This window comes from Acromyrmex echinatior, chromosome 2, assembly GCF_024713525.1.
Source record: "Acromyrmex echinatior isolate Ae372 chromosome 2, ASM2471352v2, whole genome shotgun sequence".
Lineage (NCBI taxonomy): Eukaryota > Metazoa > Arthropoda > Insecta > Hymenoptera > Formicidae > Acromyrmex > Acromyrmex echinatior.
Window position 1 is genome coordinate 13,013,678 of NC_141853.1, and position 16,826 is coordinate 13,030,503.

A 16,826-nucleotide genomic window follows, 5' to 3' on the forward strand; every position below is an offset into this window, starting at 1 on the left:
ACATATACTGGTTAATATTATCATAGGTCTGCACTGCCTGCAGCCTACAATCGAGTTGCACATTTTGCCTGTCATTCCCACTCCTTTTGTTTTATAGCATTTAGATCGTGCACGGAGACATAAAATGCTCGAACTGAGAGATGATATTAGATAGGCTATAGGACTTTGATTAAGATTTTTTTTTTTCAATATGCAAATTTAATTAATATACGTGTTCTATTTTGAAGTTTTACTTATGAGTTTTTAATCTCATAATAATAATAATAATAATAATAATAATAATAATAATTTGAGAAATAGTGAATGTAAAGTAATATATTTCAAAGCCCTATAGTGCCCTGTATGAATTATAGCTAATATCCATTCCTGGGTTCAAGTGTTTTATGTCTCCATGCACGGTCTATGAAACAAAAGAAGTGAGGATGACGATAGCAACTTTGAAACTGTTGTAAAATTCTTCAATATGATTGGTTTATACGTTTAAATTTGTAAGGAACCAAAAGCAATAACTAATCGTATTGAACAATTTTGCAATAGATGCAAAGCTGCTTTCTCTATTGAGCGCAGTCAATGGTTGTGTTCAGCAGAACATTTATTTTGCAACTGTGGGAAGTTTTTTTCGCGCTGATTGGATTATATTTTTACAATCTAGACAAATGATCCTATCTCAGCAGTCATAAAACGGTTGCAAAACTGTTCTGCTGAACGCAGCCCATGTGATCGCACCTTAAATCATTGCGCAACAGTTGCGTTCTGATGAACACACCCATTGCTTTCGTGGTTACCATGGAAATTAAAACGTAAACAAAATCTATCTATACCCATTAATATAACACATGATTCCTATTCCAACAAACATTACTCAATTACTAGCGTTACAAAATTACTTATTAATATTATTTGTTTTTACATTTATTTGGATTTTAAAGTTAAATTAATTTAAATTTGTATTGTTGCTTTATTACGTATTTTACAAAAATTAAGTATTCCACTTTTTTGCTTCTATTAAATATCATAAAGGTATACAAATAATCTAGTAAAAGGGTCAACAAAAAATTTAATATGAGATTCAAAATATCTGTACAAGAAGATAATGGACATAAAAGATTAATCACTTGTGTTGCATGGAGTTCAACAGAAGAAATTTATTCTTGTGGGTAAGTAGAAACTATTAACTTAAGATAACGTGTATATTAAATTGACAAAATCAATTTCTTCTCTTTACTGCTATTAAAGTTGATAATTATTCTATATATTGATCATATAAAATAAATTCTTTGGTTTTTATTTTTTCGTAAAATTTTACTCACATGAGTATAAGATCAATTCATATATTATATTTATTTTCTAGGGAAGATCATTTATTAATATGCTGGCATTTAGAAGGTGGAATTGCACATTCCACCATTATAACAGAATTTTCTAGTGATTTTTATCCTACCGATATGCAATGGCATCCACGTCCTAATCATACTGCTTCTATGAAAAAATCTTTAGATGTATTATTAATTACTACAGCCGATGGTATGTCATTCAAAAATATTTTCATACATAATAAAGATATAATTACTCATACAACAGCACACTAATGTTGAATCAACATCTCAGAAACATTGAATTGCAACATTGCGAATGTATGCATTAACATCACAAAATGTAAATTTAACGTTGAAAATACAGTACAGAAATCCTTCCCTTCTCTCTCTCTCTCTCTCTCTCTCTCTCTCTCTCTCTCGTAGAAAACAAGCATTCAATTTGGAGAGGAGGGGGGACATTAAGCAACAGGATTCAACAGCTTCGGTTGGCAATAATATGTTTTCCATAGAAAGAGGATGCCCAAAGCAAAGCTGTACATAGAGATCGGATACTTTTGGGACAGATCTCGTATAGCTGTGTATTTGGTTCATCTTATAAAAAATATTGGATCTTATAAAAAATTTGTTATATATATTTTTATATTACCTATTAATGTGTAACTCGAAATATTATTTTTATTTTAAAATTAATATCCCGAATTTTTATTATTACATGATACGCGGTTAAAAGTGTATATTTATTATTTATTTATTTATTCAAATATTAAATACATTCATTGGACATATTATAATATGCAACATAGTTATATTGCTACTCATTTTCTTTATGTTCTTAATGTTATGATACTGTTGCATTAAGAATTACTTCAAAAAGAAAATTAGTTTCAAATTTATACTTTTCGTATAAATTTGAAAAAAAAATGAAAAATAATCAAAAAAGCAAATGATTATATTATATATTGAATTATGTTTTGTTTTGTATAAAGTATAAGTTTTAAATTATTATCAAAAAATAACATTACTTATTACATATGAATTGTCTTAATAGCTCATATAAAAATTACTTTTTCCCTTATTAATTAAAAAAAAATGTGTAAATACTTTTTGTAAATATTTAAAAAACAACATTTTTATAATAATATTTTCTAGGAAAATACCATTTGATTAATAAAAATGGTCGCATCGAAAAAAGCATTGATGCTCATAAAGGTGCCACTACAATAGGAAGATGGAGTACTGATGGTTCTGCATTATTGACAGGTATATATCATTAACCTGTTGTTTAAAACTAAAGTTGAATATCTTATGAGTTAATAGTTAGTAAAATATATTTAGTAAATGTAGTTAGTAAAATTAAATAGTAATTTAAAAAAATATTCAAATATTCTAAATATTTTTAATTTAGTTTTTACGAATAATGAAATATAATGATTTTTGATTAACTAAAATGTAGAGAGTCGTGCAGTATTGATCAGTTTACAGTTAAGGTATGAGAAATATTGTATTGTAGTTAAAAAAAAAATGTAAAAAAAATTATTTGAAAAATAAGAAAAAATTTAAAAAAAAGTAAAAAATACAAAAAACAAAATAAAAATAGACTCTCTCCATCTTCTAATTAGTTTTCGGCAAAAAGCGAGATAAGACTGTTCGAATTTATCAAGTCTATTATATTAGAGATCCACCATTTTGATTTTTATAATTCCAACATTAAATTTTCCTTCAGCAATACGAAAACCTTTTGTCATACTTGACTAAAAAATAGCTTTAATATCACTTGAATGCAACGAATTAATTATACTGATTATAAATACAAAGGGTTGTTTTAAAATTGCATTTTTGTCAACATAAAAAAATGCATGTCTATTTTTTATTACTCTACAAATCTACTGAGTTTCAATAAAATTGGCGAGTAACACAAAGATAGGATTACTTGTTACAGAGAAAGAAGAAATATTCTAGCCAATTATAGAGAAAATCACGTGAGTGATTGGTTGGACCTATCACATCTATTAAGATTGTTCCATTATTTACTAAAACCGAGTAGTTCATATTACGTACACTTCAAATTTTTAGTAACTTTACTATTACTCGTAATTCGAATAACAAAATGCAGTCCAAAGTTATTCATCCAAATTGTGAAAAACGACTTTTTTTATAACCGGCCGGATATTTAAACTATTCTGCTAGATGAGAGATTAGATTGTAAAAAAGCGGCCTAAATAGGGTAAAATAGGCCTAAATAGGTAGGATACCGGATAATTGCCGGATATCTGTTGCATCCCTATTTTAAATTTCTGGTTTTAAAAAATATAATCTTGATTGCAGCTGGTGAAGATGGATTAATTAAGGTTTGGTCTCGCAGTGGTATGCTTCGATCTACGTTGGTAAAAGCAAATCTTCCTATATTAACCTCAAGCTGGAGTCCTGATTGTTCAACGATATTATATTCTCAAGGTGGAAATTTGTTTCTTCAGTCGTTTAATTCAAATTCAAAACCCTATAAGGTATATTGAACATTTGTTATTTTGATTCACATATACAGGGTTGGCCATATTCGACGGAAAGATGTTTTTTTTTCAATTATGGGAAACTCGATCTAACATCTCTGTCAAAAGTTACAGTGTTTGCCAGATCTTTCCGTCGAATATGGCCAACCCTGTACTGTATTTAAGCCTATACTCTCCCTTCCCTCCTCTCTCTCTCTCTCTCTCTCTCTCTCTCTCTCTCTCTCTCTCTCTCTCTCTCGCATTAATGCTATCACGTTTTTTGATAAATTAACTAAAAAATAATATAAATAATTTTTATAAAACTTTTTCTTACGCTATTTTGAAGAAAATAGTTTATTTCTAACGAATAATATAATTTAATTTCAGTGGCACGCACATAATAATCTCATATTAGTTGCTTGCTGGAATTCAACAAATGGACTTATAGTTTCTGGTGGCGAAGACTGTAAATATAAGGTGAGTAAATATTTTTATAAAATTAATACTAGGTTCAATTAAATTTACACTAAATTGGAACAAAAAGACAAGCATATGAGCTGAAACCAGGTGTTCGTGTTATCATTGAAATAAAACCTTATCATGGCTGTGTGCGTGCGTGCGTGTATGTGTACTCTCTCTCTCTCTCTCTCTCTCTCTCTCTCTCTCTCTCTCTCTCTCTCTCTCTCTCTCTCTCTCTCTCTCTCCCTCTCCCTCTCCCTCTCCCTCTCCCTCTCCCTCCCCCTCCTCCCTCCCCTCTCTCCCTTCCTCCCTCCCCCCTCTCTCTATCTCTCTGTGTGTGCGTATGCGTGTGTGTTTGTGTGTGTATATATATGATAGACTTTTGCAGATAATTGGCTGCAATGAAAGATTTGTGTACTTAAGGAAATATTTTTACCTTTTTAAGTTATTTTATGATTAAAAAATGAATACGTTTTTAATATAGATATGGGACGCCACTGGTCATCAACTATATTGCAGTAATGTCGGTGATCACCCTATAACAGCTATTAGCTGGTGTCATTCTTCTGGCGAATATTTTGCTGTTGGATCTTTCAATACAATCAAGCTTTGTGATAAAAATGGCGTAAGATTAATTTTATAGTATACATGCACGCATATATAACTGTTAAGTAATTTTAGAATTTATATTTGCATTTCTTTTTTGCCCTTTTTTGCCTTAAGAGAACATATACATTTTCGGCTGCAAAAAGTATCTATTTCATGATTTTTTTCTAGAAAAGATATATAAGCTACAAGGATCGAATTTTTTGTAAATGAAAATACGTGTATTTTTTATTACTTATATTAATTTTTCATTTTATGTCTTTTTTATTTTATGACCTTCAAAGTTTTAGCAGTCGTTGTATAAAATGTACAGTCGTTGTATAAATGAAATTTATTAAATGTGCAATAGGGTATTCATCTCCGATGATCTTAACATATAACTGTTGACATATAAGATTATGACTCTGAGTGACATTTGCAAGATTTTAGCCGTCATTCATTGTCCATTAAAATGTTATTAACAAGTAAAAAGTTAAAATTGCCATCTATCTGTAAAAGTTCGAAACGTGATTCTCGATCCGATTAGTCGACGACGATGTTAATAATAATGACGGTGATAATGATGACGGTTCTTATAGTAAAATTTTAAAGGTTTGAACTTTGCGTTGCAATATTTTTGTTTGTAGAACACGTAGAAAAAAATAAAAGCATTTTTGTAATACAATTCAAGTGGAAGTTATATTGAGCATAGAATTTGATTGGTTCAGCCTTTATTGAGATCTGATAATCGCATTTCTGAAAAACTTGACGGTTCCCGTAATACACGGTTGATCTCGTATCACCATAAAATTTCTCAGAATTGATAAACATGAAAATCATAAGAAACATAGAGATGTAAATTGTATACATCTCAATACATCTCAATAAGATCTCATATAAATCAGTTATACGGCTGCACTTATGTGAAATATGAATACGTAAACAAAAATTAGCTTAACAATTATATAAAGCGATGCTCGAAATTTATAACTCTATGATATGCATTAAATATTTTTTCGCTGAAGAGGATCACATTAAAGGTCAAAGCGTTTAAAAGTATATATTGTTTGACATTATTGTTTATTAGCGAACAATAGGGTAGCGCAGGGCTATTCCGTTTTAACTTTAAAGTAATAACGAAAATTAATGATAGCAAATAATATCTCTTTGCAATGACATACTTATAATTATACAATCATGATTACTCCTTGAGAACACAAGCACAACCTTTAAACAATTAACATGTTCTCTTCAGTAATATAAACATTATCGCGAAAAATGAACGGAAAAGTCTCGCTTTATCCTATCTAACTTGGCTCGAATAGTCCAATATCATAATGTATTTGCATTAATTATTTATTGTATTTGTTAATTATTAAAAATTATAATTTTTTACATATAGAAGCCATTAAGCTATTAAAGAAAATATATTTTTAAAATTTATAATTAAAATGTAGATATACTTTAGAAAAATTAATTAAAGTGTAGTTATCTGTAAGAGAAAAATAAAATAAAAAATGTATGATGATATATTGATTCAATAAAAATTCATAGAAATAGATGATTTTAATGAATGATATCACAACCGCAATTTATGAATTCATTTATCATGTTTCAGTGGTTACATTCTATGGAAAAAGTAAATACTGGAAGCATTTATAGCATAGCTTGGTCCAGCGATAGTACACAAGTGGCTATGGCATGCAGTAACGGAAAACTTTTGACTGGACATGTTATAGATAGGTAAGTTTTATGTAATTAACTGTTTAATAAGATCACGCTAATAATGAAGTATAAATAGAAAAATCACGAAAGAAGGGATTAAAATAAGAGCCATTTATGTGAAACCGCTCTACGAGCATGGCTGAATTCCGGAAATGAAAAAAAAGATACTGCAACCGTTTTGCAACGTAATATACGGGCCCATACGAGAAGACATTTGAACCTAGTCTGGAAGTTATTAGAGAAAGAGCCGCGCGACATGATACCGGAATTCGATGGTACCTCGCGTTCGAGAATTTTTAAATACATAAGCAACTATATGAAAAACCGACCCCATGTTAATCCGGCCGACGAACAATCTAAAAGCTATCGTATGTACCAAACTTAAAGGAAAGGCAATGCGGGATTTTCACACCTACGATGTTCAATGTTTGTGAACAATTACAAGTCGAAGAGAGCGAGTATCTCAACAAACGTAGCATTACGCATCTACAAATAGAATTCAATTCATTTAAACAGAAAAAAGCTCACGAAGAAAGCTCACAAAATTTCGGACGCCAAGTAGATATGCTAGCCATGGAATTACACGAATCAGTAATCATTATAGGCCGTTATTTCCTATTTCCTATTGGTTGTGTTTTCACGTGTACGTTTCAGTAGAGTATTTGTTGATTATATTTTAAGCACTAATATATTGGATCGGAGAAAGTTTCTTGGTATTTAAAAAAATTTTTTTGCAAAAGTTTTTCATTTGTTACGAAATTTTCGTTACAATTATATCATTCGCTAGAGTAAAGTTTCAGCTTTAAGAATCTGTTTTTTAAATTATGGTATGATGATTTTTATCGAAGTTATAAATAATTAAAGTCAGAATGCTTCTTTATTTAACTCGTGAATAACTCAGAAACAAAAAATTAAAGGAACATTAAAAAAAAATGATTTTGTAGGGAAAACTTCAAGCTTTCACGATAGATAGTTAAAAATTTTCGTAAATTTGTTTTGGGCGTGAGAGACCTCCAAAGTGAAAAGAAAATTTTTCATCTTTTTCAGCTCGTAATTTTTTAAATGTAAAATTATCAAACTCACAGAAACTCAAAAAATATAGTAACCTTTCGAAAGTAGAGATTTCAAGCTTTAAAATCCTTTTTTTTTTAATTTAAATTTCCTTTATTTTTGACGAAGATATTGATTTGTATATACAATTTTGAATTAAAAAATACGAGAAACTTTTTCCCCGACCCAATATTATTATCCATTAAAATAAAAAATGTATATTTATACAAGTTTTTGATATAATTATAGAAAATTAGAATGGGATAATTATGAAGCAACATTGATAAGAAGGAAAATAATCGAGATCAGAGAAGTCGGCAACGAATTTCGTGAAGTATTAGAAATCTCTGATCGTGTTGTACATCTCGAATTTGGCTTCGATCATTTAGTCGTTATCACACCTGCTCAATGCCATGTGTACGCTGTTACAAATTGGAATACACCAGCGATATTTAATTTAAAGACAAATATCATCTCTGCTGTACTTCTTGCAGAAAAGTAAGTTATTAAATGTGTATTCAAAATAATATAATAAAATAAAAAGATAATATGCATATCTTATAAACATTGAGAAAATTTTAACTATTTTTATATATCTATAATTTTTGAAACTAATTAGAGAAACTAATTTATTTTTATACTTGATAAAAATTTCTCACTTATCTCTATTTTTACATAACATTTGAAATAAAACATAAAATGACACTTTTATTTAATAAGAAGACTCCACTAGATGAAAAATGCCTATCGTCCAAACTTTAATGTTAAAAAGATTTGTAAGGGGAAATTTCCTGCGTGCATATGAAAAATATTAGATGTAAATGGCTAGCCATTCAGCAATAATTAAAATAAAAAAAGATTTTAGTTTGTTATGAATCATATCGTCTGATACTATCGCAAACTTTTTGAATAGAATGATATGATTTTTTTTATCTAATTTTTTATGGTTTCTCTAATTATTCTATATATAAAAAATTCTGCGTATAAGACTGAGATGGAGATATCGAAAAATTATTTTCGAATTATTTTATTCTGATATACATATGTTGAAATATAAATATCTTTTAAATTATTTATTTTTTAATTATTGTACCTTAATACTTTTATAGACATAAAATGTTAAGATAAATAAATTGATGTAAAGAAAAAACTATTAATTAACTATTAATTGTTTTAAAAAATGAGACTTCCTGTATATTGACACTAATATAATTTGTAATTATATAGTATAATTCTTTTATAGGCACTTCTTAATAGTGGAATGGAATACCGTATCATTATATAGTTACCAAGGCCGTTTACTGGGTAGTCCAAGATGGAAAGGTTTTTCTTCAGAACCACTTCATCCTATTTGCATATCATTGTGTGCTGATATTTTGGTCATAAGAAATCAAAACAATGAAAAACGTAAGATTAATAATAAAACATGTTAAAAGGCTTTTTCATAATAATAAGTGATATCACGTATACTTTCAACATTAACATTATGTTCGCGCTGTAACCAATATAGTTTATTGTTTAATCTCTTGTATTTGTCGTATTTTATCGAGATGCATATATTGTGTGTGAAAAAATGAATTATAAATGTTGAGTTATAACGTTAAACGATAAAATTCATAATATTTTTAGTCAGCAAGCAAATATTACAATTGAGATGTTTGTATTGATAGAACGCATTGGAAATATCCAAATTGAGGCGATCTCGCTTTCCGTGGAAAATTATAAACTCATGTGGAACTTACACGCAGAGTGAGATTCCTTCCTGCTTAAAGGGCAAAATGAGATCTATGATTGTACACAATAATAGAAATATACTTAAATTGTAGGAATACACACAATAATAGACATACTTAAGCTTTAGAAATATTCTTTACGTTTAATAGTTATAAACTATTTATTATTTAACAGACGGCTGTAATCCTAATTCAATCAGTGAGAATCAAGCGACGCAGTAGCATCTCAACGCCAAGTGCATAAAAATATAACGAGCCGCTTGACTGCTTGATATGTATAAACGTCATTGTGTATATGTTCGTGCCGCGTTACCAAATTCACGACGCTACCACTAGCTTTATCTAGTGTTTCGATATCAAACTTTAGATTAAAATTACTCAGAAACTAAAACCGCAATCAAAAATCTAAAAACACTTTTATTATATAATGTCATCGGTATTTTTCGATTACGATCAGTCCGAATAAAATTGACGCAGCCGACTCCGGGCGACACCAGGACTGTTTCTCTCTTTATCGGGATATTTATCATAATTTAATGTCATCAAAAAGTATAATTTCGTGGATATTTTAAATATTTTTTGTTTTTCTCATATTTATTTTTTAGTGCTTCATATCTTGGAAATACCTCACAATAAGCCAATAATAGAAGGTCAATCGCATTTACATCTGCACAACGTAACGCAAGTGGCCTTAAGTTATCGTGGTGATATAAAAGATCGACAATTGGCATTAATAGATGTCAATAAAGATTTATTTTTAATTGCAATAAGAACTACAGGCTTTGGAAGAATTTGCAAAATAGGTATGTAATATTATATATGCAGATATACAAGGTGTATGATTTAAAAATATCTGCTCTAATCTCGTAAATATTGTTGCGTTACATCGAAAAAATGTTTCAGACAAAAGTTTTGTGACTTCGAGGGAAATATAAAATGGTACCATTGATTTGACCTTAGGTAAAATTGTCAAGATTAGTGCAAGGTCCGTATAACTTACAATTCGAATTTTTTAAACAGAATTCTCTATTTTTTTATTACATATTTTTATCTTATAACTTACCTCAAGAGCTTTTTAAAATGCTATAATAAAATATTTATTTATTAAATATTTTTCGAGTTATAAAATTTGAAAGTAGTGCCGTCAGCATTAGCAATATTCAAGATGTCCAAATGACAACTAAAATCTCTTAAATGTTGTTCAGAATTATTATTACAATCTTAATAACTTTAAGATCAAGGGCATTAGAGATTGTGTTCCTTTTATTTTCATTTTTATGTAAAAACAAAAATTAGAGAAACAACTTCTAATTGCCTTGATGTTAATAAATGTTATCAAAGTCATGACTCTGAGCAACATTCAAGAGATTTTAGCCGTTGACTGAACACTTTGGATAATGCTAATGCCGATGATATTATAACTTTCAAATCGTTGTATAACACGATAAGTACTTAATAAAAAAATATTTTATTATAGTGTTTTGAAAAGCTGTTGAGATAAGCTAAAATATGCAATAAAAAATGGCGAGTCCCATTAAAAAAGTTCAAAGTAACTTTGCCCTGACAATCCTGATGAAAATAAAAATCGGAGTAAGTCGAATGTAATGGGAAAGTAACAGAACCATAAATGAAACTAATTGAAACAATGTAAAAGAAGCGTAAACGTCTCTTTTATGTTTTATTTCAATTTCCACCTCCTAGAAATTTCGTTTATGCTTCTGTTACTCTCTCCTTACATGGACTTATGCTCCGATTTTTATTTTCGCCTAGAAACACCATTTCATGTTCTCAAAATCATAAAACTTTTTTTCTGAATTATTTTTAGATTTACAGTATTTCTGAGATATTTAAGTGGATCCTTTAAAATAGAACATCCTGTATAATTATCATAAACAGGATGTCCCTCCGTATAAATGGCCATACACACTTTTTTGTCTCGTAAATAGAAATAGATTTAATAAATATAATATATTAATATAAGTTAAACGGTTTTAATTAAACTCTATTATAAGCACTGTGACCACTTACAATTAGAAAAATTATCTATATTAGAAAATGGAAAGATAGGTATAATTTTTGCACGATAATAGTAAATACTTTAATATAAGAATTGTCGCGTCCGATTTAATGAATACAACATGCATGACATAATAAAATTATTTTATAAATTATACAAATTTTTTAATTTAAATCTATGCTAGTGACTATCTTTTCAGTTTCGGTTATGCGCGGCGTGGTCAACTTTCAACGTGCACTGATCAAATGACAACATGTTAACACGTCAATGCGATGTTATGTTTATTAAATTTATCTCTGTTAATTTACGAGATGGAAAAGATTGTGGATCACATGTACAAGGTTCTGCAGTCTGTTAAATCTATAATGTCAAATTTAACTTAATTTAAACCGTCACTTCTGCTTAATATAACAGTTATTTTATACTAAATCAGTAGAGTTTAACATTTTTAAACAGTTGAAATTGAGTCAAATTTTATTCAGTGTCAATTTTAACCCAATTTAAACTATTCAGCTTCATTGTGTGTTTTAGTATAAAATAAAATAACGATATATTGAGCAGGAACAGTGGCAACTCAAATGAGATTAAATTTGACACTATTAGATTAGATTTAACAATGTGCAGAATGTTTCAGGATTTTGGGAATAAACTTTAACAGTTAGTAAATCTTACAAAGAATCAACTTTTATTAAAAATGTTGTGTTCTCTGATTTTTAAGAAGCATTGCATCCTTGTTCAGATTGTCTGTGAGGTACGCAATTATCTCGCGAAGTAGCATTGCATCTAAGATTATACTTATTCACATTTTTGCTTTATTTAGTATTTGGTTTTCTTAGCAGAAAATAAAATAAATGTGAATTACATATAGCATTGTTAGACGCGCGATCAAAGGCGTAGTTCTTTAAAAATGTGTAGGTGGACATACAGATTCTTAAATAAAAGTTGGTTTTTTTTTATGAGATAATCTATCACCTTCTAAAATATTTGTCTTAGAAGTCTGAAACAACTTTGTATAATTACTAAAATTATTAATTCATAGACATCTAAATTATATATTCTAGCTGGAATGGCACAAAATATTGCATGGGCAACCGACGCAAATATATTAGCTGCAATGTTGGATGCGACTCTGTCAGTATGGCTATGTCCCAACTGTGTTCATTACAGTGATCGCAAAATAATACGACGTACAAGAATTGATAAGGAAAGCAGGTATTGTTCATGAATATCTTGTTTAATGATGTATTTATAGTGTATAGTATTAAAGAATACCGTTTTTTGCGGAAAACAGTTTAAATTTTATAACAGTACCAAATTTTATTTTTAATTTTACTTTTTGATTTTTTATGGTTAGGGCAATTTTTTTGCTTAAAAGACATTTATGTTCAGAATAATAAAAACTACAATATATCTCAAAACTAAGATAATTGAGCATCCATTGGATGCCCAAAGAACGTGAGTGTCCTTTCCTTGTGGACATAATTAAGACATGAAGTGGACCAAATGGGTGTCCATTCTTTGGATGGGATTCATATCTTATGTGGTTACTTTATTCATTAGTTTTTATTTTTTAACTTTTGAACTTGCTATGCGTATATGCATTCGATTTTTAGATTATAATCTTTTTACACACACACACACATACACACACACACACACATACACACACACACACACACACACACACACATGTATATACTTCTTATAAAGTTCTAATTTTTTTAAAATTTTTTCAGAATTTTTTATCAACTTTTTAGTATTTTCTCATTTAGTACTTTAGCATTTTCTCATTTTTACCAACATGAAAAAATACGGTATTAAAAAATTCTGAAAAAATTCTAAAAAAATTGTCAAATTGTCTTTATGAGAAGAAAATAAATGATTTTTGTCTGTTGCAATTTTTCTGTAAAGTTGATAGTGTTTGAGTAAAAAATTATTCAAGACCAATATTTGGCAATTTTTAGTAATTAATATCTTGTTAACTATTGCGAAAATTGCAAAATGGTGGAGAACTTTTCGACTCAGTTTAGTCCACTCTACCTGTCCATGAAATATTTGGCGATTATTTCCTGACACCTGTACATATATATATAATTTTTAGAACATGTTTAATTAACGTTTTAGTTATACATATATTTAAATACTTAATGTAGAATATTATACTTAATTACCATTTATGTAATTAATCTATTTATATAATTTTTAAGTATCTTAAATAATTTTATTTTAACAGTTTATAAATATTTTTAAACAGCGAATTTGGCAAACAGCCTAACATCGTGAGTGTTCGTAATGGTATGGTTATGGTAAGACGTGGAGACGGTGCTATTGTAGCTTCATCGTTTTACAATCTCTTCACAAGTTTTCACGAACACATATCAAATAATAAATTGAAAGAAGCGCTTTCCCTCTGTCGTATAGCTCAGGTAATATTCAATATAATATATAATGCCGCATGAAGGGTGTCCTACTTGAAACTTCGGATCTTCAGACGCAATTATTTTCCGAACTATTTCTTATTCCAACAAATGTTTCACGTAGAACTTACTTTCGAGAGGAATAATTTTTGATGGTCATGTATCTTTTCTAGACATGTTTCTAAGATTCCAAATCTCATAAAATCGTATAAAAATCATTAAGGAAATTATATAAAAAATATTAAGATCATACAAACATCAAAATATCAATAGTTTACGAGATATTTTATACTTTATTTTGCCACATAAAATATTAAATATCTTATAAAATGTTAATTTTTTGGTTAATCATAATTTAACTTTTATAACAAAATAATGAAATGAATAGGTGTAGAATCAATAGATGTAGAAAACATATAGATTATTTAAAAAATTATCCATAATTTGCCCACATATTTTTTTAAAGCAACTATGTACATTCTTTTTTCTCATTTCGTGATATTACTTTATTTAATACTTTTATTATGCAGAATAATTACTAGGAATCACAAGATTATGTAAAAAAAGATAATTCGGTTTCGGTGTTGGAATCAATGATAATATTTATTGAATTCTTTGTTAATAAATTAATTTCATTTTGACATCTTAAGTTTGTTCTCTTTTTTTTTTTACCTATTTCTTACTCTGAATAAAGATATTGTTTTCACAATTTTGAGCTAGAAAATTGTGCTATATAATAGTAATCTTTATTTCTGCATTTTTGTATTGTCACAAATAAATGTACGCTATGAAATACGTTATGAAAAAAAATTTTTGATTAGTATTAGTTTATTCTTTTTAAATTATCTATAAAAAATACGTATATTTATTATTTTGTGAAAATTTTAATAAAACTAAGAGAAAGATAAATTGGAAAATTTTTTATATAGTTTTTCTTTTAATCCATGTTATCTCTTTATATTAATTTTATTACTAATTTTATTACTTGTTTTAGAGAAATTAATGTAACATGTAATCATTTTATATTTTATGTTATCAGAATGAGATATTGTGGACTTGCATGGCTGTTATGACAATTGATAACAGAGAATTGCATGCTGCAGAAGAAGCTTACGCTGCTATTAATAGATTTGATAAAGTAGATTATATTAAATACATTAAGGTAATTATATTACGTGTTTATATTTATTTATTTATTAAGATAATTTCAAATAATTGAAATTATACTATGTTTTCAGAATTTACCCACTGCTACAGAAAAACATGCAGAAATGGCATTACTAGCAGGAGATCTATCGATGGCAGAAGGTATACTGTTACAAAGCAGTCTGATTAAAGAGGCTATACATATCAATATTCAAATTTATAATTGGAATAGGTATGTTAGAAAGTTAAGCGAAACATAATTATAAAACACGCAATCCGATATGCTCTCGCAAGTACGCGCGCATGCATAGTACTTATTAGAGATCATTTTAAATGTGTTTTGAAAATACACATGTATTTTTAGATACATGTAAAAAAGAGATTACTATAGCACACAAATAGTAATATATGATCTTGACAGATTTGGCTATCTGCGGGTATCGAACGAATTGTCAAATATATCTGTCGAAACATTTTCGAAACACTGAAACATTTTTTGAAACACTGTCGAATGTATACATTAAACGTCTTGAAGAAACATGACATCAATCATTATTCGATGTATTTTCATAATGAAGTCGGTCGACGAACAGTTTAACTGTATGTTGAAAAACTAAATGTGGAAATAGTTTAAAAGAAAATGTCGCGTAAAGAAAATGTCGAATCATTAACGGTGAGGGCGATTGACAAATCGTTTAATATCCGCATATTTTTCAATAAATGTTGCATGAGCTAAGATTATATGATTGCCTCCGCCATGATCGATAAGTAAACCTATGTAAAACATAACAGATTTCAATAACTGATTGAACAGTAATAAAATTGAACAGTAAACTGATGCGATTAAATTATACGAATAATCTGCACAGCTTATAAATGCTGTTAAATGTATTCATCATATAATGACCTATAAATAATGTATTAAGCATTCTAAGTCATATAAGGTAGTTAACTTACTCCGCAAACACAATAAATAGAATAGTAAGCCTTAAGAAATTAATCAATCACAGTCAATTATTCTTCTCACATTCGTCTGTCATTGATCAATTTCTTAAGACTTAAGGTTTATTACTCTATTGTGTTTGCTTTGCGTTAATACTTATTAGATGCTAAGTATTGTTACTCATAGTATATTTTTCTATTTTTTACGTTTATTAAAAGAAACTAATTTATATCTCTTGATGTCTTTAATTAGAGCCTTGGAATTAGCAAGAAAATATAAAAGACAGTTTGAGGAAGTTCTTGATACAAGAAAAAAATATTTGGAGACCATTAATAAGAATGAAACCAATCATAATTTCCTTACATTTACGGTAAATTTCTTTCATCACAATTAAATTAAATATTTTCAACAAATATATTATATAACTTTTTTATTATAAAAAAACTTTTGTTTCAGGAAAATAATGAAATGAGAATTAATATCAAGTGATATCGAATAATAAATCAATATTGAATGAAACGGATTATGAAATGTAATCTGGAAGAAAATAGTAACAATACATTTTTGTGTGTTTTATTGTAGAGAAAAATAAAAGAAAGAAAAGAGATTGAGAAGAGAAGAAAGATATTCTATCGTGCAAGTAATAAGATAAAATAAAGTAAGCATTCAAGACAGTTCAAGATATAAGAAAATAACGATCGAATAGATAAAATATGAAAGAAATGTGTGTGTTTTATATAATATTAAATTTACGTTTTGTTTAATATTCATTTACGTTTTGTTATATATTCATGAAGAATTTGATTTATATTTGTAATGTATTTGGAATGTATTTACATGATGTTCTCATATAAATTTTGTTTCTAATTTTATTATTTTGTAATGTAGAAATATGTAGATATATTTATTAAATAGAAGTTCTTGTATAATCTTATAGAAGAATTATAAG

The 16,826-nt window shown here is 28.1% G+C and overlaps 1 protein-coding gene across 3 annotated transcripts; it reads left to right on the plus strand.

Moving 5' to 3' along the window:
* The first annotated feature begins 798 nt into the window (after positions 1 to 798).
* Positions 799 to 16,480, plus strand: Oseg5 (intraflagellar transport protein Oseg5). 3 transcript variants are annotated; one of them, XM_011066025.2, is made up of 16 exons: positions 799 to 1,157; positions 1,352 to 1,524; positions 2,466 to 2,576; positions 3,642 to 3,820; positions 4,190 to 4,279; positions 4,746 to 4,886; positions 6,465 to 6,589; positions 7,871 to 8,119; positions 8,865 to 9,028; positions 9,960 to 10,157; positions 12,433 to 12,583; positions 13,626 to 13,797; positions 14,828 to 14,950; positions 15,027 to 15,166; positions 16,130 to 16,247; positions 16,334 to 16,480. In XM_011066025.2, the coding sequence occupies exons 1-16, from the start codon at positions 1,063 to 1,065 to the stop codon at positions 16,364 to 16,366; spliced, it is 2,262 nt and encodes a 753-aa protein (XP_011064327.1). In that variant the 5' UTR covers positions 799 to 1,062; the 3' UTR covers positions 16,367 to 16,480. The 3 variants fall into 3 exon arrangements, with proteins under 3 accessions (XP_011064327.1, XP_087258740.1, XP_087258741.1); XM_087402614.1 differs by lacking the exon at positions 799 to 1,157 and adding an exon at positions 1,740 to 1,800 and having other exon boundaries at positions 1,442 to 1,524; XM_087402615.1 differs by lacking the exons at positions 799 to 1,157; positions 1,352 to 1,524; positions 2,466 to 2,576 and adding an exon at positions 3,365 to 3,559.
* Positions 16,481 to 16,826: the final 346 nt, after the last annotated feature.

What these genes read in the sequence shown, in the direction of transcription:
- Oseg5 (XM_011066025.2), top strand. Translation starts at nt 1,063, where the DNA reads ATGAGATTCAAAATATCTGTACAAGAAGATAATGGACATAAAAGATTA. An exon ending in ATTATATTAAATACATTAAG is followed by an intron (nt 14,951 to 15,026) that starts GTAATTATATTA and finishes CTATGTTTTCAG; the next exon opens with AATTTACCCACTGCTACAGA. An exon ending in CAAATTTATAATTGGAATAG is followed by an intron (nt 15,167 to 16,129) that starts GTATGTTAGAAA and finishes GTCTTTAATTAG; the next exon opens with AGCCTTGGAATTAGCAAGAA.